This window comes from Gadus macrocephalus, chromosome 20, assembly GCF_031168955.1.
Source record: "Gadus macrocephalus chromosome 20, ASM3116895v1".
Lineage (NCBI taxonomy): Eukaryota > Metazoa > Chordata > Actinopteri > Gadiformes > Gadidae > Gadus > Gadus macrocephalus.
Window position 1 is genome coordinate 5,016,666 of NC_082401.1, and position 22,233 is coordinate 5,038,898.

General features: G+C 42.9%; 1 protein-coding gene across 2 annotated transcripts; it reads right to left on the bottom strand.

The window, feature by feature from the left end:
- Positions 1-1,183: 1,183 nt before the first annotated feature.
- Positions 1,184-21,813, bottom strand: ccdc93 (coiled-coil domain containing 93). 2 transcript variants are annotated; one of them, XM_060039858.1, is made up of 24 exons: positions 21,650-21,813; positions 21,034-21,147; positions 20,684-20,778; positions 20,317-20,428; positions 17,484-17,582; positions 17,323-17,379; positions 17,028-17,128; positions 11,436-11,453; positions 11,045-11,081; positions 10,852-10,950; positions 9,741-9,791; positions 9,479-9,565; positions 8,553-8,669; positions 7,969-8,031; positions 6,485-6,558; positions 5,891-5,972; positions 5,561-5,635; positions 5,316-5,387; positions 3,899-4,007; positions 3,684-3,766; positions 3,426-3,463; positions 3,244-3,328; positions 1,720-1,833; positions 1,184-1,548 (listed from the first exon to the last, which is right to left on the bottom strand). In XM_060039858.1, the coding sequence occupies exons 1-24, from the start codon at positions 21,767-21,769 to the stop codon at positions 1,492-1,494; spliced, it is 1,959 nt and encodes a 652-aa protein (XP_059895841.1). In that variant the 5' UTR covers positions 21,770-21,813; the 3' UTR covers positions 1,184-1,491. The 2 variants fall into 2 exon arrangements, with proteins under 2 accessions (XP_059895841.1, XP_059895842.1); XM_060039859.1 differs by lacking the exon at positions 11,436-11,453 and having other exon boundaries at positions 21,650-21,807.
- Positions 21,814-22,233: the final 420 nt, after the last annotated feature.

Below are 22,233 nucleotides of genomic sequence, written 5' to 3' on the forward strand. Positions count from 1 at the left end.
ATATGACATATAATTATGAAGGAAAGATGTTGATGAAAATGTTCCACTTAATGCAATACTGTGCCTCGGCTTTCAGGTGAGCTGCAAAGCCATGGCCGAATGTCGTGTTCAGCTTGTTCATAATGCTATAATCGGGATTCGAACTCACTAAGGATCACCTGTACAAGGTGCCCATTGAGCCACTGATAAACCTGAACTGCAACCTCATTCACTGCAGTTCAGGATCTGACCATTCACATGGTCAACATGTCTATTGATAAGCGTACAACATCCAGAAAACTCAGAAGACCAGAAGACCAGGCTGAAAAAGATGCATCTGATTTTAGAGATTAATATAATGAAAGAATATTGAGTCCAGGTCAATCTAGTAAGGAGAATGAAGGCTAGTTCATAAAAAAAAAAAAATAGCGCCACCTTTTGGTGCAGTACCACAATTTGGGTTTATTGGTAGATGGGGGGCATTGGTATCCACCTAATAATAGTCGTATGTTTTTTTATACAATAAGAAAATGGTCGTATAAGAAAAATGGGCTAACTGCTCCAACTTTATTGGCCAATATTTCTCAAATAGAATAAAATAAAACTAATTCTGTTTGATGTTTTTTGTGAGGCTTGGTCTAAAGATGTTATGTGCTATCTTAGATTCCCTTTTCTTGATACTAGTTTGGAAATGTATTTGCGCAAAACACTTTCATAGTTTGTAATTGCTGCATGCTAACAGATAAGGAGGCCATCGTTCATATACAGCTCTATTCATGTGTTCATTGGAGGTTGGACGTCAGAGGCCGTCTGATCAAGCAGGTTAAACAAGCTCAAGTCCTCATGTTTCTGAAACATACATAGCAGATGCATTAAATGTATTAACACCATTTCCACCACTTCCACTCATCTGTACAGCACAAGCTGTCATGCTTTTAGGATTTAATAAACCTTTGTGTTTATGGACAGAATGAATGTATTGCTCTGCATAATCTAATATCCTACTGAACAGTTTCCTAGAAGGAGATGGCAGCCCTTTTCACGCTGGAAATAAAAGACCTGCTTGGTTATTTAAGCTCTCAGAAGCTACTGGGGGGGGGGTAGAGTATCGGCCAACCATGTCTCAAGCTCATCAATGATGGAGCACATTTGTCAAGTAACACATCCTCACAGTATATGAAAGGACCGATGCCAGGGTAACACATTTTGTTTACTGCCAACAGAAGCTGATGTTTTTTATTGACATTTTGCTTTTATAATCATAACACTCATGAGTTTTAATCATACATAAACTCCACTCTAACTCCATGTTTTCTGTATTGGCTCATGGCGTGTGTGAACAGCATTTGAGTGAATGTTCAATCTTGTTGGCTTTTCTTCAAACCGCTTTGTTTGGGTTTCTTTGCAATAATTGAATTACATGTAGAACATTGACTGAACATCCTGTGGAATGTAACGCGGGGTTGGCGTACCAGGGACTTCTACGAGGCTCCTGGACCAGGATCAAGGCCTCTAGGAGGTTCCTGTAGCTCTTAGCTTGGACAACAGCATCTCGTTCTTGCGACACTCCTGTGGAAAGGCAACAACGTTCATCAGCTCACTTCAAGTGCAGGCCAATGTGTACAGTCCCACTACCTCTTGGTGTTGATGTGAATCAAGTCAATCTGTATGTCCCTTAATAACAGTGAGTTACAAAGGGTTTCACAGAACCCCTAACCCCTCTGCAGTGAGTCTGCTCACCTCCTTGAAGTCCTTGACGGTCTTGAAGTAGAGTCTTTGTTTGTCCAGTAGCTCCAGGTGGTCATCGTTCAGCTGGTCGCGCCGCATCTTGTTCTCCTGCTTCTTCTTCTCCATCTGAGGAACATGGTGCACACAACACACACACACACACCACACAACACACACCACACACCACACAACACACACACACACACACACACACACACACACACACACACACAGGTCACTCACAGGGCTCAACCTGCTTCAACACAAACCTACAAGCTGCCTACCGCTTCTCCAGTAGGTGAATCAGAGAAATTCCAAATTCCAACGTGAAATCAGATTTCTTTGTTATCAAAAGGAGATGGCTGCGAGGTTGTCCTTGATCTGGGTTGATTTGGGGGTTATTTTTGGGTACTTTAGAGCAGTGGTTCTACAATGGGGGTACACGTACCCCCAGGGGTATAGTGGAGTACTGCAGAGGATACTCAGAAGTCCATGGCATGAAAATCTCACTTTGAGGTTTTCTAACCTGCCTGCCTAAGGTCCCCCAGTGGCTAAAACTTACGTTCGGTGTAAAACGAGCACTAGGTATCCTGCTTGCCTTTGAAAAGATGGAAGCTCAAGCACGCTGATTTCGAATGTGGCCCCATATGTCATCATAAGGGGCCAAGCTACCTCCCCTTTCTCTGCCTTGCCAGCCCAGAGAATTTGGCCCGCCAATGAGACAATGAGCTAAGACCTTGCGAGCTCCACATCTGTGTGTGTGTGTGATTACACACACTGTAACACAAGTGTTGTACACTTCTTTGTAATTAGATAACCGTTCAGCTTTTGGTGTTATGGCGCATAACACGTTGGTTCTCTGACGTCTCTCGTATTACCACAATGAGACTGTAGTGGGGGTTATCTCAGCCATCGTTGAGCCCAGCTGCCCGCTGCCGAGAGGCACCACCACCACGAAGCACAACCGCCCGGCAGCGGGCAGCTGGCAGCGTGCGGCTCAGTCTACTTCAGATTGATGTGGAAGTGGAAGAACCAGAGACGTCGGAGAACCCGACGCAGTCGTTTGTGATCATAATATCGTCTGGAGGCGCACACAGCTTTTGCCTGTGATCATATGTATTATATGATATGTAAGCCCAATAGGCTATATCATATTATTTAGATATAGAGCTCGAGTACTGTAACGCAAGTGTAGGCTTACACTTCTTTATTTGAATAACCGTTCTGCTGTTGGTGTTATGGCCCATAACACATCAGACTCTAGTCTCTGGTATTTCCACAACGAGGCTCGTAGTGGGGGTTCTCTCAGCCATGGTTGAGAAGGTATTGAGGGAAAGGAACTAGGGCTTTGACTCCCTGAAGTACATGAACCAAGACATGGAGGAGAAAGGGATTGTTGCCCGAGATTGTCTCCCGCTTTCCGCTGCCGAGGGACCACCTTGGCGTTGCCCACTGCCTGCTGTAGAAGGCGGTGGTGCCTAAGCGCTGCCCGCTGCAGCGGGCAGCGGGCAGGTGGGGGTTCTAGAAGGTACAGACCTTGATGCGGTTCTGCTTGATTCCCTCCACTATCTGCTCCATCTGTCTGAGGAACTGCTCCTTAGCGCTGGAGGAGGACATGGCCCTGAAACAGATCCCATCCAAAAGGTTAATTCTCCCAGAATTTGAAACAGCTCTTAATGGACCACCATGGTGTGATGTAAAGACTAAACAATACTCACTGCTGGAAGTTGTCATGAATCGAGTTCAGCAGATTCACCTGCAAAAAACAAATACGTAAGGCAGTTTGGATATGGAGAACTGGTCCAGGTCTGTATCAATTCATGGATTGTGAATATTGAACATACAAGTTGTTGATTTGACTTATAGGTTGTTTGATGAAATTGATGGGTTCCACAGGGAAACATGAGGAGGTAGGTAAAAGGAGGCGTATATCTGATATGTTAGTTACTGCTGTCTGCCTCGGCTTCACCACTCACCTCCTTCTCCAGGTACACCTTCTTGTCGTCCAGCGTGTTGTACAGCGTGAAGAACTGCTTTGTCTCTTTATGAGTTGCAGAGACTAGCAGAGCAGCCAGATAAAAACAAAAACAACAATAACAACAAGGTTTTCTACATGTTCTGTGAGTTTTCCTGCTTGTGTAGTTTCCTTCCTCCAGGCGTAATTAAAGTGTGCTCAGAGCAGCAGGACTACCTTGGCTGTACAGCTCTATGAACCTCTTCTGGTACTGCGTCAGCTCCGCCCGGCTCGGCACCTCATCCATCTTCCTCTGCAGGATGGCGATCTCCCGGTTCCTCCGGGCCTGCAGGGAGCAGCGGAGGGCAACGCGATGAATCAGCGCCCTTCCTGTGGATGTATGAAGTGCTAGGGCCCTTCCTCCTCTGGTATGTCTGTAGTCAACAGGCTACATGGGCTGTTTTAAATATCAAGACTCGTTTAATTCCCTTTTATATGCGTTTATCCTAGGAGGATGCCTTTTTGAAAAGGGACTCTAGAGACCCCTTACTGTTAGTAAACAATAACGTGATGTTGTGGGCGGGGCTTGTGGTGGAGGCAGAAGCGCATAGAAAACAACAACGCTTACGTTATGTTACGTTGATCTGAATGTGTCCAGCAATGAAACTTACAATTGAAAGCATGATTGCTTTCCTTAGACAGTCCTCTCGTACTGATTGTTACAAAAGTAGTAACAGAAGAATCTTTTGGAAAATCATCTAACTAACGTGATATGCTAAATACGGTCAGTTCTATAGTTTATTAGAGCTTATTTTGAATAGAGCAAATTACCAACCCCACGCCCCTCCCTAACCCCCTAACAAAGCACTAAGGAACTCTCCACCAGGAGCAGTAGCTTCCAACACCAGCAACCCCGCCCGCCCCGCCCCTCTACACATATATAACAGATTGGACTTGATGGGCACAATATGTACAGGGATAATTTTTTATCTACATATCACCATATCGATATAATTTTTAACCATTTCTGTCATTTGGTCTCTGTCTTTGTGTCAGTCTTATTTGTCTTTGGCTTATTGTGTCTTTTGTGTAATTTAGACATTTAAACACTAACTGCTGCTAGAAAGTGCCAAACTGTATTTAGTTGTGTATTACAATGACAAATAAACTCCTTGAATCCTTGAATAATTGTTAAATTATCTATGGGCTTATCTCGAGTCAAACAATAACCCTCTTAACTTATTCCCTAAGAGAGTTGCAAGATCAATCACCTGTTCCTCCTAGTACCCCAATCTGTGGACATAATGTGACCAAAACAAATCTTAGTCACAGAGCCTTACCTACAAACAAAGCAGGTGGATAGACATTTGGTGTAACGCACTATTCCTATTTGCCTCCAATGGTTGCTGTGTTTTGCCTCCAGCTTTCGCTGTGAAGTCATCATGATGTTGACTGAATAATTGTCTATTGTTTGTCTCCATCGTGTAACTTGCAGGATTTCAATGATTGCACATACAACCGCAATCATTGAAAATAACTTTGAAATGTGCTTGATTAAAAAGAGGAGGGACGTTGTCCTTTTTGTAAGATATTATTAGTATTTTGGTGATGAAACACTGAAAGAACAAAGAATACAAGGCTCTGGTTGGATTACCATCAGTAGTCTGATCTTCTGCAGCTTCTCGCGGTCTGAGTTATACTGTTTATCAATCAGCTGGTTCCTCTCCTACAGGAAGAGAGAGAGAGATTATACACAACCTTCCACTGAGTTTTAAATAGACCAGTCTGCTTGTCTAAACTCAAATCTAAACCATCCCAAACGAGGCTCAAGACAGTTTATAATATAGATGTGTATCTTAGTTAAATGTTGATCTATCGTGTCCCAGGGAATGAGGTCACCATCTTCTCTTCCGTGTCCTCTCCTGACGCCAGCTTCAGGTCCTCAATGTTCTGCTGCAGGCGAGACATTTCCTCCTGAACAAAATCAAACAGTTAAACTAATTAGTATTAAAATAAAATGTATATATATATATATATATATCTCATAATAAAGGTAGAAACATAAATCATTGGCGATCAGCCCCTCCGTCAGATACTTCTGACTCCGCAAGCTTTTTGAACGGCATCAAGCAGTGGACACGTCATGGGATGTAGAGTTTGTGCCGTGTGTGTGTACGTGCACATTTGTGTATGTGCTCACGTGTGTATACGTGCACGTCAGGCACTCACTCTGCAGTGTGTGCGGAACTCGTGTTCCTGGTTCTTCAGGCGCTCGTTCATCGACACCAGGGCCCTGAGCTGGTCCAGCAGGCTGGGCATGAGCAGAAGAACAACCTTATCAGGGTTCATCACACACACACACACCAGTGACAAAAGGACCAGTCCTCTCTGGGGAAACATCAAGGATCACTATTGACAGTGTCGTCAATTCCTGTTTGATATAGATACAGTATAGATATACTATATATATATATATATATATATATATATATATATATATATATATATATATATATATATATATATATATATATATATATATATATATATATATATATATATATATATATATATATACATACATACAATAAAACAAACAAAATAAGTTATGACTTTTTCTTCCTCTAGATATTTATGTTCGATCGTCTACTTGTAGATGGATGGTGGATATCAATGAGGACAAATACATATCTTTTCTTTTTTGAGTAGTGGAAAACAGACGTCTAGATGAATGGATAATATACTACACCCAAGTCTGTGAGGTATTGGATCCCCACGGTGGGATGGTCCAGTGTGGATAAGGAACCAGGAGACCGGGCCTACCTGCTGTCCGCCTGACCCTCCAGCTGCTGCAGCGCCTGCAGCTCGCTGTCCAGACGCTCTGTGTGCTCTGTGGCCTGGACACACAACACACAACTCATTACACACAGAACCTGGGGCTGACTCAAACACAACACACAACGCACTACACACAGAACCTGGGTCTGACTCAAACACAACACACAACTCACTACACACATAACCTGGGTCTGACTCAAACCCAACACACAACACACAGAACCTGGGGCTGACTCAAACACAACACACAACTCACTACACACACACACACAACCATAGAACCTGGGACTGACTCAAACACAACACACAACTCACTACACACAGAAGAACCTGGGTCTGATTCAAACACAACACACAACTCACTACAAACACAACCATAGAACCTGGGTCTGACTCAGGGCGCACTCACACTAGGCCAACTGTACCGTACTCAAGTACGTTTGCCCCCTAAAGTCCAGATCGTTGGGCTAGTGTGAGCACACCATCCGTACTCAAGTACTGTTCAATTCCGTGGCCTGAGTACACTTCGGAGAGGGGTGCTCAGGCCACGGTACAGAGGCTAATGAGCCGACACGCGCACATGCACGGATACTCAACCTGAGCTTGATGACGTATAGTCCATGCGACCGTTCTACCCCATTAAACAATAAACATGGCGGCAAGCGGTTCACGAGCGGGTTCACGTTGGTGCGATAGCGAAGTTGAGTGTTTGATCAAAAATCCCCCGTTCGTCACGGCGCGGGCTTTCTTGGTTCACTGGAAAGGGGGGGGGCTGCGCACAGAGTCTCGACCTCTAAAGAATAATTTGCATACTCCCGAATGTTTTGATTTTTTTATGAATGAAGGCATGCAAGTATAAGTTCATGTCTGAGTGTAGGTTACAAACGCGATTAACTATTTACAAGGTCAAAAACGCCAACAATCCAGACAATCCAGACAAAAGCCTAGTAAGGACAGTTCCTCTGCGTCTCTCACGTAGATCGCACCACCGTCTTTGTTTAATACGACTGCATGACCTTCTCTCACATGATCAGCAGCTCGCGGATTTCACTTTCTCTCCAGTTAGATCTGCTCATGATGATATCGCTGCATTGTCTCTGTGGAGACAGGGAATTGTACTTGAGTACAGTACAGGGCAACTTTGCCTAGTGTGAGTACGCCCTCAAACACAACACATAACTCACTAAACACAGAACCTAGGTCTGACTCAAACACAAGACACTACACACAGAACCTGGGTCTGACTCAAACACAACACACTACACACAGAACCTGGGTCTGACTCAAACACAACACACAACTCACTACACACACAACCATAGAACCTGGGTCTGACTCAAACACAACACACAACTCACTACACACCATAGAACCTGGGTCTGCCTCAAACACACACAGAACACCCTGATCTCCATATCTGGACCACCTCCAGGCTCTGTGGCCTCAGGGTCTGATCCAGGGAGTCTTACCTCTGCCAGTTTGGTCTTGGCCTCTTCCCCGCCTTCCTGCAGCTCGTCATGTTTAGCTTGAAGCTGGAAAACACACACAGATCCAATGCTTAACTCGTAGCTTAAAATGACCTGGACATGACTGTGTTCAATGCTGAACGACAGTGATTTCATTAATGTTATCAATAAAATCAACTTGTATAAATGATATACTACTATATATGCCAGCACGTACCTCCGTCTTCCTGCATATAAACCCCAATCCTAACCCTATTCAATAATGTACAAATGAATAACTTTAATAACATGAACACTATTACCTTAGTTAAAATGAACACCAATGGTAAATCAATTCTGTAATGTTAGTTAGCTGTTAATTAAATGTTTGCTTATTAATGCTAATTACTGCACTAGTCATGTTACCATGTTAATTAGTGGTTAATAAATGTACCCTTATATTGTACAGTGTTACCTCCTCAACCAGGAACTCTACCCCCCCCACCACCTCCCCCTGTTTTTAGCGGCCTGGCTCTTCAGCCTGTTAGTTTAACATGAGGACTCCATGCGGTGTGTGCTGGAGGAAGGAGGCTTCAGTGGGCTCTGACCTCCTCCAGCTGCTTGGTCTTCTGCTGGATCTGTTTGTTGAGGGAGGCCAGCAGCCTGCGGTGCTGCTGCAGCGGGCCGAAGCGCTCTGAGCGCTCCTCCGACGACAGCCCTGACTGCTGCAGGCGGACGACGACCAAAACACGCTTTGGTCATACTATTATTCAAACTGACGGCACTATACATGTCAAAGTGTAAAATGTGTTTTGGGTTAACGGTAAAGTGTTTAAATGTCTAAACGGTAAAAAATTGTTATGACCCACTCCAACTTTGTGAACCTCTTTTTGTTCCGTTGATGTGTATGGGCGTTATAATGAGGGATGTTGTCATCGAGTTGCGCCAAAAACAGTGTAGCAGTATGGGATGAATGGCAAAAACATCAGGTTTTACCCCCTTTACCATATATGGGGACTTATTTCAGTTACCGTGATAAAATGGCATAGATTACGATTATGACAAATGACCACTTTTAAAACAAAAACAAATAGTTTTGGGTTCACTGGCTCTTTTGGACTGGTTCACTGGGCTTGGAGTTTTAAGAAGATAACTCAGTATGGGCCCTGTAATAAGAGATGTAGAAGCGTACTGTCTTGGCAGTGGTCTCTCGTAAGGGTCCCTGGCACATAAGTAGCAGAATGTTGACTCAACAACTGATTTGCGGGAACTGGCAAACCATATACATTCATAACTTTTCTTTCTAAATTACAACCAAATGGCATAGATTAGAATGTATAAGATCATCGAAGACATACCAACACGTAAAATAACTATAATTTGGGGTCCACTGTTGTGTGTGGACATTGGGAATGGGAAAGCCTTAGCCACTACACTCACAAACACAAGAAACCAACACAAGTGGACATGCTTTCCCCAGAGTGCACATTTACTTCTATAAGTAGTGAGCAGCAGATCGTGTTATCCATCGTACCTTCTCTGCGTATTCGGAAGCGATCTGTTTGATTTCCTCTGACTGCAGTCCTACGATCTGACCCACAGCACTCGCAGTCAACGTCCCCTGAAATAACAAACGACAAACACACACCTCACTGTCAATACACACGTCTGTCTCCCTAAAGAGCTCACTCTAGATGTACACATCTCACTCTAAATATTCCTGAAGAGCAGAAACCTTTATTTATATAGCACAATGTATTCAAGCAGACCAAAGTCAACACAATGAGAAGACTTACCTCCCCGGTCGCCATGGCAGCCATGTTGGTCATCAAAGTTTTGATGCGAAGCTGATGGTTTAAAAAAATAAAGATTATACATTCTCAAGTTTTTACTTTATTATTCTAAATGTAAACGTTTTTCTAATGGTGGGGTTTAAGTAACAGGTTTTTGTGTAAGTACTAACCAAGGCTTCTTACATTGCATATCATTTTTCATTGTACTTAATGCATTCTTTATATTCGTTATTCTTTATTTCTGTTATGTTGGTATAATGTCTAATTTATCTAATTGTATTGAATAGAACCCTTACATTCAGGGACTTTTTAAGACAACTGGGTTAAGTAACAGATTTTACTGGCTGGCTTCCTGCCACTGGTGTTGTTGTGTGTTCTCCTGTTATCTGTATTGTTGATGTTCCTGAGACTCAACGGTCTGGTGCCTTGCTGCTGTTGTTCTGTTCTAGGGGTGCAAACATCTAGTTGAGTAAACGAGTTCTCGTCAAGCACTTCATAAACGATTACAAAGACATTGTAATCAAACAGCGTTTTGCAGAAATGTTTCTGAAATTGTACAAATACATTGTATATTATGTTGATAAGTACGTTTTGGGCACAGGATACATCATAAACATTCAAAGGTCATGTATTGCTGTTGTGAAGCTATTTAGGTCTAGTAGCTGGCCCAAAAAGGCAGAGTTTCCAGCGCGTACAACAAGGTTCTCAGCACATAGCCCTGCTGTGGTAGACTGGGTAGCCCTAGGCCATTCTGCTGGTGATTTGAAGAACAGGAGCAATACATTTCTTTCTGGTTCCGATACGCTTTTGCGGGAGCCAATCACCAAGCTGGCTTTCCCCCCTGGCACGCTATTAGCTGGTTTAACACAATGACGACAGGGAAGCGACAGCAAACAGCCAAATGCGTACAGTCATTTGAACTAGACCTGTTGATCACGCCTCTTGTGCTGAAGAAAATTACAGCAGCCTCCCCAGACCAACGTGCAATCTACAATTGAGCTTGGTCTGGCAATAGCCAGGCTACTGCTGTGGTGGATTTCTGGCATCCCTGTTCTGTGCTGTGCCTGTGATCACTCCTGGGACCGACTGCTTTGACTTGTATGAAGCCCTTCACCTCCTCTGCTGCCTCCTGTTCCTCCTCCTCTGATGTCTCGGTCATCCCAGGGGGCGTGGCCTGTGTACCGGCAGCCAATGAGGCCTTCCGGTCTTCAGCCTGTAGGTGGGGACACAGGGGAGAAATGTCCAGTAAATGGATGTGGAGGCTGACAGAAAGCTTTAAGCCTGCGTCATGTGTTCTCAATACTTACTTTGTCTTGTTTGGAATGCTTGCTGAAGCCATATCGTCTGAGGAAAGAGGAAACAGTGCAATTTAGAAAGGGAGCGTTAAAATAAGACTGACAAGAAAAATCGACAAGCAACAGTTTTATGTTCCAAGACATACAAAAAACAACATGCTACACCACCTACAGCAACACACCACAGGAAACAAAAACACCTTTAACACCTTTAAACGTCTCTTGGGAAGTGGCTTCAGTAAAACTGAGCTTAACAACAGTCCGTGCAGTGCAACAGCTTAGATGTGAATTCTCAACCAGTGGCAGAACGTCACTCAGCCCACGGCTGTCACGGTCATGCTCCTCACAAAGATCACATTCCCAAAATAAAATGTCCAAATCAACTGGTCAGGCAGATACTTACAGCAGGTTCTCTGATATTCTATCACAGAAGTGGAGAAGGAGAGATGGAGGTGAGAAGCTGGCATGAAGGTAAGGTAGGAAAGTGGGCACAATGATATCAGGGCGACCATGAGAGTCACGAGAGGGACAGATAAATACAATACATGCACAATGATATCAGGGTGACCATGAGAGTCTCGAGAGGGACAGATAAATACAATACATGCCCACAGATAATTTGCATTGTACTGCCAGAATGTCTTATGATGGACAATTAGCGGAGGTCGAGGAACTGTGGTTCAAAGACGATTGTAATGCAGCTATGTTGAATTTCCCCCGGGATTATACTTATTATTAGTATATATCTATCTATGTTGGCAATTGTTGCTTTGGAATGAGAAGTTTTGCATGTCAACTGTAGCTTCTGATAAAGAAGTGAAGTGATTCTATAGAATCCCAGGCTCAGCCCCACATGTGTACCTTGCAGAAACCCGACATGACATGGGCTAAATTGGGCGGGGGGGGGGGTGCGACGCATGTGATAGGATACCAGACCCGCATGATCCTGAGGGACAATATTTCAATATATAATATGACTTACTTCGTCCTCCAAGGGAGAAGAACATTGCTAAAAATGTTTAATGGTCAACCATATCACACAGCCATGGCATGACCCCGACTGATCGCCGACTGATAACGTGACGGGGACAACAGAAGTGTGTTGCCTAATATTGAAAATGCTGATTTTTTATATTATGATATTTTGTTAATGTTTTATGGCCAAATGGCAAGAAGGTGAATTAACGAACAGATAGATGAGAACGTATGACAAGACCAGATAGGGAAAGGGGTGGGGAGAAAGATAACCCATCTGCATCTAGTTTTGTTCAATTAGATCCGGACCTGGACAACGCTCCTCCTCCTCCTGCTGCTTTCAGCCCGACCAGTGGCCCAATCCAGTGCAAATACCCCACGTCATGACTCCTCTACATCAGACGTTATAAAGTTACAGGCCATGGGAAGCCCACCTGAAGAGCTACGGGTCGGTCTGCTGGACGACACAAAGAGACAGTCCAGCAGGACCAACAGCACCAGAGCGGTGGCCTCCATGGTGCCAGTGTAGCCACAAGGAAGTGGCCTGAACAAAGAGACAAAAGAGGGTCCCAGAGAGGTGGAGGCGTGTCCAGGCGGATGGAGAGAAGAGCAGTGTACGGAAAGTATCACACTAGACACAGCATTCACGCATATTACAAGAGACGAGATCTAATGTGTAACCAGGACTGTGTATAGATTGTGTGATAGTTTCTAAGAAGTACATCTGAAAGGTTTGAAAGTTATTAGGAAAGGTGGTTTGAAGAAGCATAGACATAAAAGTTGTAAAGTATAAAAGTTGAAAGTTAAAGAAATGTGCTAGACAGAATCCAAATGTACGACAGCGGTAGAATTCATTAAAAGGCACAAAACTTTAAAATAAAGGCCTGGGGTCTCATTTATAAAACTGTGCGTGGGATCGCTACTAAAAGTGTACGTACGCCCAAAAGCCAAGTTTTGCGTGCGCCAAAAAATATTCTGATTTATAAAACCCTGAGTACGCACACCGTACGCAATCTTTGCTTTATAAATCACAGAGTGCCTACAAGTGTGTGCAGCTGAATCAGCTTCACGTTCCGCCCTGTACACGCCCCTTTTTAACCATAAATGGTCAATGCAAATGACCTCATGAATTCGATCTGCATATAAAACAGACTCAGATGCAAGTATTATGTCTTTTTATCAATCAATGGCAGAAGTACTGAGAAAAGCAAAAAAGCGAAATTTCACGGAGGTTGAAGTGGAGACACTTGTGGGTGAGATGGAGGCCCGAAAGGTAGTTTTGTTCGGCGGTCACGGGATTGGGATCGCCAACAACAAAAAGCAGAGTGAGTGGCAACATGTTGCTGCAGCAGTGAACTCTGTCAGTAGCACGGAGCGCACAGTCCCAGAATTAAAAAAGAAGTGGTCTGACATAGAGTTACATATTTTTATGTAGCCTAGTGTTATGGTCCCTAAATACCCTCTCCCTCCGAATCCTGCCATTTGCATGGTCCGCCAGAAGTGCCATATAGTGCAGCATTACCACGGCGCAGACCTCTGTATTTATAGGGTTACGGTAATAAGACTGACCGAGAGCACCTTGGATAATCAGTTTGTAATCACCCACGTAAAATGTTCTTGAACATAACCCCTTTTTAATGCGTGATTTGTCATGAAAAGCATCAAGAGTAACGGACAACGTTTGTGATGAGGAGTGTGGCTTGGTTTTTCTACACTTGGGATTTAATTGACATTTGATTATGTGTTTACAGTGTCACATAAAAATATTACGTTATTGACACATGTTGGACAGATGCTTTATTCCATGCAGTCGCGCCGTCAGTGGACAGTATGGAGTGACGGGATTAAATATAGAGAATTTTTTTATATTTGTATTCTAAGGAGATGTTTCTGGAGTAATAACTGAGAAATAATGCAGTAGACTTAAATAATTCTGATTAGGATTTAACACATGATACGGGTTGAAATTAAATTTATGAAGGGCGATGATAAAACATAATCGTTCTTCTCACTCTACAATTCTTCGGTCTGACTTCAGTTCACCACCACACCATCTGTGTCGCCAATTCTCCTTTTCCTCCAAACCATGCGTACGCATGGGTCAGAGTTTGCTTAGGGCTGCGCACATTTTCCCGTCAAGTTGTTTTTTTATAGATCACAACCTTGGCGTGGAAAGTCACGTACGCCAATTTCAGCCCCATTTTGTGCGTACGCAAATGAGACCCCTGGGCTTTCCCCTATTATGCTAAATTGACAAATGGGAAAGTCCATGTGTCAAGAGGGGGGATGGGGAGCCCACAACAACAACATTGGGTTACCAAAGCAAACCAAAGGAAATAATTACTCAGAAAAAATAAAACAAACCCCATGTAGGTCCCTCAGAGACATCATGAAGGACAATGGGAAAGAGAAGTATATACCGTTTCCATTATGGGCTATACTGTGTGTTATTAATACTGGGTGGATTGACTATACATTTTTAGAGTAGCAAACGTTTCGTGCTTGCCAACTACTCATGTGTTTGTATCACGGAAGCAGCATTAAGGACAGATCAAATACGAAGAATATTTGTGTTTAGAAATGTTTTTAAACGGTAGCATTGTTTCTTTGTTTTATTTTTATTAATTTTTTTGGATGACTGTTGAATATATGGTAACAGATGACTTGATATGATGTTTATGTGGATAATTATCAAAAGGGGGGAATCCCAAAGAAATTATCCAGTGACTATGGAAAACTATGTTTCACATTTTGCGAACCAAGTCATCCAGCAGAATTGACCCACCCAACCATTGTGCGTACCACCCTCGGAGTGGTGGGACAGTAGAGAGGGAGAATGGTGCCGTAGAGAATGGTGCCAACGTCTACGGGACCACAAGCCAATGCACATGCAGATACAGCCCAAGGAAGGGCAACTCCACGATACATGGATTACTATCGGAGGCGTGCCTGGAACTCACCAAGGCGGTTGGAACCATTCCAAGTCCTGTGGATCATAGCAAGGTAGTGGGCACCATCACCAACAACAAAGGTCACTTCCGACCCAACCCACTTGGCTGTCACCCCAACACTGTAACCAGGGTGAAGTGCTAGTAACTCACCCTTACACACACAATCACGTCAGAACCAGGCCCAAAGGACTGTCTCTGGCCTGGGGAGGGATGGGGCCATAATAAACGTCATTCAGAATGGACACCAGCCCTGGACCACTATCTGATGGGATTGATAGTGTGATAGAAGTTTATTTTATTTTTTCCAGGTGATGTTCAGTGATTTCGTACTACCTACTGTAAAAGCGAACAGTGGTATAAATATCTGTACTGGGAAGCCATGGTCGGGCATAATAGATTGTGAAAATATGCATGTTGTGATTAAGTGATCATTTTTAATCTTAAAGGGACACTGTGTAAAAATTACTCCCATCTAGTGGTACAATTGTATATTGCATTCAAACTAATAGTGCTCGCTTGTTCAAAAACTACGGTGGGCAGTATGTGCCAAGAAGCTGTGCCATGACATCCAATACTACCTCATCAAGTCATTCGAGTGATGATGAGGTTCGTTATTTCAAACAAATTTCAAACTGCATTGAATCATTAGTGTAAGCTAATGATGTATGAGTAACTATTCCTCGAGCAAGATAGTGAATTATTTCAGTCATCATTCACGCTGGCTCAGAGTGAAAACGGGTTTGCATTTCCTGTACCACGTAGTGCTTTTTGTCCCTCTCGGCAGTTCATAGATCGGAAGAACATGGAAGCCTCCATGAAGCTTACCCTTCCTATGTAACTACATATTAATTATTCTTCGCTCAGGAGGATAAGTGAGATTTTTTGCAGAGATAATTTTACACCAATGAGGACTTATGTATGAATGAATACGTTGATTTGAGGTAATAAATGACTTAAAATATTACACAGTGTCCCTTTAAGGGTTGCATGATTTTGTGATTATAAATAATCAAAGGGGGGAGTGTGATGGAAAATCGACATGTTATGTTTTTCTTTATGAACCTAGGTTTTGCATACTATTCCGTGTATGGTCTAGCCACCCTGTTATTCTGCAGGGTCGTCTAAAATGTAAATCTTTCCGTTTCGTGTGATGTAATCTGGTTTCACATTCCGTTCCCATGTTGTCTGTAGTTTGATTTGGACCTGTTTTCCTTGACCCCCTGGGGAGCGCAGAGAAGCAAACGGTGATAAGGAATGGGCTCAACCACCTTAACAACGTTAACAAAGGCTTTTGGTTTATTGTGGGACAGCTGCCCACAAGGATCCGATCTAAGTGTATAAGAACTCCTGACTTTAGCCACTCAGTGGACTTCTCCTTGCGAACCTTTAGAGAATGAAGTGAGACGCAGGGCGAACTCCCATCTGAGGTCTCAGATTATTGTATTGTATGCCTGTTATGTTGTTTGTTGATGCATGTTGTGAAGTATCTTTGTTCGTACTTTTAATACAAATATATATGACCAGCAATCGCCTGCAAGCATTGTGCGCTTTTTGCATCTAAATATCTCATCTGTCTTAGACGCAGTATCTGATAGAGAAATTGCCACGACAGGGAGCAGCAATCTGAACTCTATGTGTGTATCCATTGATCTCAAAAACCTTCAACACGCCTGACTTTGACATACAGGCGCATGGGAGCATGTGACTTCACAGTTGTATGTCACAGAATAATGAGCTTGATTGATGTGGGAAAATATGAGGAATATTTAAGATGGCTCTCAGCTGAGGAAGGGTATGTAAAGCAAAAAGGGACCTTGCTTATTGATCAGTGATGTGAAGACAGGAAATGATATGGAACCAACTAATCGGGAGGTTGAATGAGAGCAGATGGGAGAGAATGAGAGAGCCAGAAGATATGGGGCCCCACACACACACACACACACACACACACACACACACACACACACACACACACACACACACACACACACACACACACACACACACACACACACACACACACACACACACACACACACACACACACACACACACACACACTCTCTCACCGGCCGTATTCCAGTAGGGTGGAGTGAACGCGCGACTCCTCATCCAGCAGCTCTCCAGCCTCCACTTGTCTCTTGTACTTCCTCCTTGGTTTGTACACTTCCTGTTCCCCACACACACATCAGATAGAGGAACCAGTTATTAGCCAATCAGAGGTTGTCCGTTATTTTTTCTTATCAAAATATTGATGACAAATTATATCATTACATGTGAAATGTTGCAAAGAGTAAACAGGAAATATATATCATATATATATATATATACAAAATGTTTTTATCAAAGAGCTCCACAACTCACTGATATGTCCAGGACAGCTTTCACTGCTCTGTCCTTCTTCTGGAGAAAGTCTTCATCCTACAGAGAACGGGGAGGACACACAGACAGACCTGCAGAGTGAGATAGAGATAGAGTTGATGATGAGTTGGGTGACTAGATGATCTCCTCTAATAGGTGGTTACCTCTGGGTAGCTGTGGGTCTTGTGGAACTGAGCTATGGAATAGGCTCGGATGGAGTCCCCCATCTCCTCCCTGGTCTCTATAGCTCTCTTCACTAACCACTGCCACAAGGAAACAAGATGGCTGACCAGTAGATCACAACTCATTCATAACTCATTATCACACAAATAAAAATACTTTAACATTGGTATACACCTTATCCGTTTGCATTAAATACAAAGATACCACACAAAATAAAAGAGAGCATGGCATATTGTCTTGTCATATGAATAAGTTAGGACACCCCCTTTATGATATTATTAACATATGGTTGTAACTATATAAATAAAACAGAAAAAAATATATATTTTAATTATTTGAATGATGTTATTAATAGCAATGCAATTTTCGTGTGAGGAAATAGTCACCACAAGGTGTATTGCTACTTATAACGGCCTTGTATGAGCATCAAATGCACCACTCTAGTGCAAATAGTTAGAACATTGTTAGAGATGACTTTGGAGGAGCCATTTAGTCAGGTTTGCCCTTGATTGTATCACTATGGTGAGATCCAAAAAGCTTTCTGAGGCCTTCAGAAAGAAGGTCTTAGATGCATACAAGTCTGGGAAAGGTTTTTAAAACATCTCCAAGCAATAAGAAATCAGCCATTCCACTGTTCAGTAAATAATTTACAAGTGGAAGACATTCAAATCAACTGTCAACATGCCCGGGTCAGGCCGCTTAGAAAGTTCAAGAGCAGAACGCAAGATGCTTAAAGAAGTCTCAGAAAATCCTTAAATGTCATCACGGGACCTTCAGGTAGCTCTAGCCACAGTCTGTGCGTGGGATTGTTACTAAAAAACTGTGCGTGGGATTGTTACTAAAAGTGTACGTACACCCAAAAGACAAGTTTTGCGTGCGCCAAAAAATATTCTGACTTATAAAACCTTGTGTACGCACATCTCTGAGCAATCTTTGCTTTATAAATCACAGAGTGCCAACAAGTGTGCGCAGCTGAATCAGCTTCACGTTCCGCCCTGTACACGCCCCTTTTTAACCATAAATGGTCAATGCAAACTACCTCATGAATGCGATCTGGATATAAAACAGACTCGGATGCTAGTATTATGTCTTGTCGGAAACAATGGCAGAAAAGCAGAAATGGAGAAAAGCAAAAAAGCGAAATATCAAAGAGGTTGAAGTGGAGACACTTGTGGGTGAGGTGGAGGCCCGAAAAGTAGTTTTGTTCGGCGGTCACGGGATTGGGATCACTAACAACAAAAAGCAGAGTGAGTGGAAACATGTTGCTGCAGCAGTGAACTCTGTCAGTAGCACGGAGCGCACAGTCCCAGAATTTAAACAGAAGTGGTCTGACATAAAGGTGCATATTTTTTATGTACCAATAAATCGTTATGGTCCCTGAAGACCCTCTCCCTCCGAATCCTGCCATTTGCATGGTCCTCCAGCAGTGCCATGATGGAGCATTACGCACGGGGCTCACCGCTGTATTTATAGGGTTACGGTAATAAGACTTACCGAGAACACCTTGGATAATCAGTTTGTAATCACCCACGTAAAATGTTCTTGAACATAACCCCTTTTTAATGCCTGATTTTTCATGAAAAGCATCAAGAGGAACGGATTGTGATGAGGAGTATGTGGCTTGGTTTTCCACACTTGGGATTTAATTGACAATTGATTATGTGCAGTGTCACATAAAATATTATGTTATTGACACATGTTGGACGGATGCTTTATTCCATGCAGTCGCGCCGTCAGTCGACAGAATGGAGTGACGGGATTAAATATAGAGAATTTTGATTTTGAATTTTCATTTAGATTCTAAGGAGATGTTTCTGGAGTTATACTTAGAAAAAACGCAGTTGACTTAACTTATTCTGATTACATAGATTTAACGCATGATGTGGGTTGAAAATGTAACTTATGAAGGGCGATGATAAAAAATAATCGTTCTTCTCACTCTACATTTCTTCGGTCTGACTTTAGTTCCCCACCACACCGTCTGTGTCGCTGATTCTCCTTTTCCTCCAAACCATGCGTAGGCATGGGTCAGAGTTTGCTTAGGGCTGCGCACATTCTCCCGTCAAGTCAGTTTATATTATAAACTGGTATTTATATTATAGATCACAACCTTGGCGTGGAAAGTCACGTACGGCACTTTCAGCCCCGTTTTGTGCGTACGCAACGGTTATAAATGAGACCCCAGGACTTCTGGAACAATGTGCTTTGGACAGATTGAGCAAAATGATAATGATTTGGCCACAGTAACAGAAGGCATGTTTGGTGCAAAGACAGCATTTGAGCACATGCACCTCATTCCAACTGGGAAGCATGGTGGTGGAGATTGGTTTGGGGCTGTTTTGCTGCAGCAGGGCTTTGCATGCTCAACATGATAGAATCCACCATGAATTCTGTATAGTACCAGAGGGGGCTTGAGGGACATGCGAGTTAATGATCTGTCATTTGAATTTGGATTTGCATGTGGAGCATGCAACAATACAATGAACTAAAAACATTCCAGGAACTCCACCAGAAAATGGACCAAAAGAGAGAGGTTGAGAGTTCTAAAATGGCCAAGTCAAAGCCCAATGTCAGAGACTGACACAGTTACAGGAAACATCTAATTGAGGTCGTTTCAGCCAAAGGGGGCAACACCACAGGCATAGTGTATCGTAACCTTTTCCTCAGCAGAAATAGTTTTTCAACATTATCAGTTTTTTGTTCCATTACAAAGCCGTCATCTTTTATTGAATCTATATTATTGAATTAAAATATTCACGTGAGTGTATTTAATTGTTATGCTTTTATTACGGTAATATGCTCACATGCCCGTACCTGAATCACTGGGAAAATGTGGATGAAATCCAAGCCCTGGATTTGATGGGGCTCCAGTCGGTGTGGACACTTCATCTTGGGCAGAACAGAAACTATGTTCTCTGTGAGAGCACTTCAGACGGACGTTGAGTGATAGAGAACCGAAAGAGAGAGATTAAGATATTGAGTCATTAATGAGCATGTAGGGCAGAGATATCATGCTCAAGGCTGCCTACAAGTAGACCGTGTGGACATGTGGTTTGAAACCCAGTTCATCTGATGCATATCTGATTAGATATTAATCAAGCACATGTAACCCGTCTTATGTGTGAAGACGTAAGCTTTGTTTCTCCACTACACTGTTTCATAAATACAGAGAAACACTCACATTTTCTGGCCAATGGTGGAGTTCTCCTGGAACAGTAGATCTACGTCGATATCAAAGTTACATGTTGTGATACACCAGGTCATCCCTCCAACCACCTGATAATCAAAATATTTAGTAAGTTTAATACCATGGATTCAAGTGAAGAGGTTAGCGTAATATAAATCTACTTTCTGTTGAAGGTGCAATAGGCAGGCCTAGAACCCCATAGTGTTGTAAGGTTGCTTGAAACTTAAGACTTTGCTCCAGAGAATTATTTCTTTGAGGACTGATGGTCAGTTGTATGTACATAGTAGCTAATGCGTCTCCTGCTCTTGGACATGACACGCTGAGTGTTAACAACATAATCCTACCTTGTCAAACGGGGAAAGGCCCTTAATACGGGCCCTGAAGTATCCAGCTGCCAACAGGAGCTCAAGGATCTCAGACAACTTGATATTCTGCTCTTCGTCCTCTCTGGTCTCCACCTGCACGACATGGACAGATCCAAGCAGGAAACAGTCAACCAGCTGTCACCCAGCCCTGTCACCCAGCTGTCAGTGGCAGGGAACATACTGCCAATTCATTTTACCTTACATTTTACATTTAGGGGTTTTTGCTGACGCTTTTATCCTAATCGTACAGCCATTCATTCACCCATCACACCCCGATGGCGGTGTCAACCGCGCAGGGCTACAAACAGCTCTTCAGGGTCCTGTTCAGGGACACCTCGACACTCAGCAAGGAGGAGCCTGCGATCGAACCAACCACCTGCGGGTTATCAGCCAGCCCGCTATATCTCCTGAGCTACTGACGCCCCAACAATCCTAAATATGAAGTCCTGATTGACAACTATATTATCCCCTGGTGTGTTGTCAGCGAGGTCCCTGTCTGTTGACTTGGAGCGTTTACACAGCAGTACCATTCAAACTCATCCCCCTAAAATCGCTACAATATTACACAAATAATATAGTCATATAGGTTGTTTACCTGAATGAGGTTGCCTTCCTGGTCGTACTGAACTCCTATTTTAGAGCCTGTTCTCGCTCTCTGGAAAACAGACGTGGCCGCCATGTTGGATGGATGCAGAGGGTCACATGACCTGAGCATGTGACAGGCACATGTTCACATTATCATCTGTAGAACTAGGTCCATGCAGTAGACATATATAATATTTCCATGGCTGTAGATAGTGTTAGTTTGATATGCACCGACGGAAAAATGAAATAATTAATAAATCACTAATTAAATAAAAAGCGATTATATATCTCTTTTGAAAAATATCGCTTTGAAAAGAAATTATCTCTCTTTTTAAATATTTTATAAATTTCTTAAATATATTTCTTTTTCTTCTATGATTAATTAATGATAGATATAATATCTACTCTTTATGACAAGAAACAACCTAAAGGGTTATTATTGGACCACAGGACGGTGGTGGAAGAGGGTGATACAATAAGAAAAAAACATGAACAAATTATTACTGACAAAACAACAACCAAGACAAAAGCTCCAAACACAAAATGCTAGACAACCACGAAATGCAAGAAAAACTCGATTTGGACACGTTTTAA

What these genes read in the sequence shown, in the direction of transcription:
- ccdc93 (XM_060039858.1), bottom strand. Translation starts at nt 21,769, where the DNA reads ATGCTCAGGTCATGTGACCCTCTGCATCCATCCAACATGGCGGCCACG. An exon ending in CCAAGACCAAACTGGCAGAG is followed by an intron (nt 6,559 to 7,968) that starts GTAAGACTCCCT and finishes TTGTGTGTCCAG; the next exon opens with GCCACAGAGCACACAGAGCG. An exon ending in TCAAGCAGAACCGCATCAAG is followed by an intron (nt 1,834 to 3,243) that starts GTCTGTACCTTC and finishes CATGTTCCTCAG; the next exon opens with ATGGAGAAGAAGAAGCAGGA.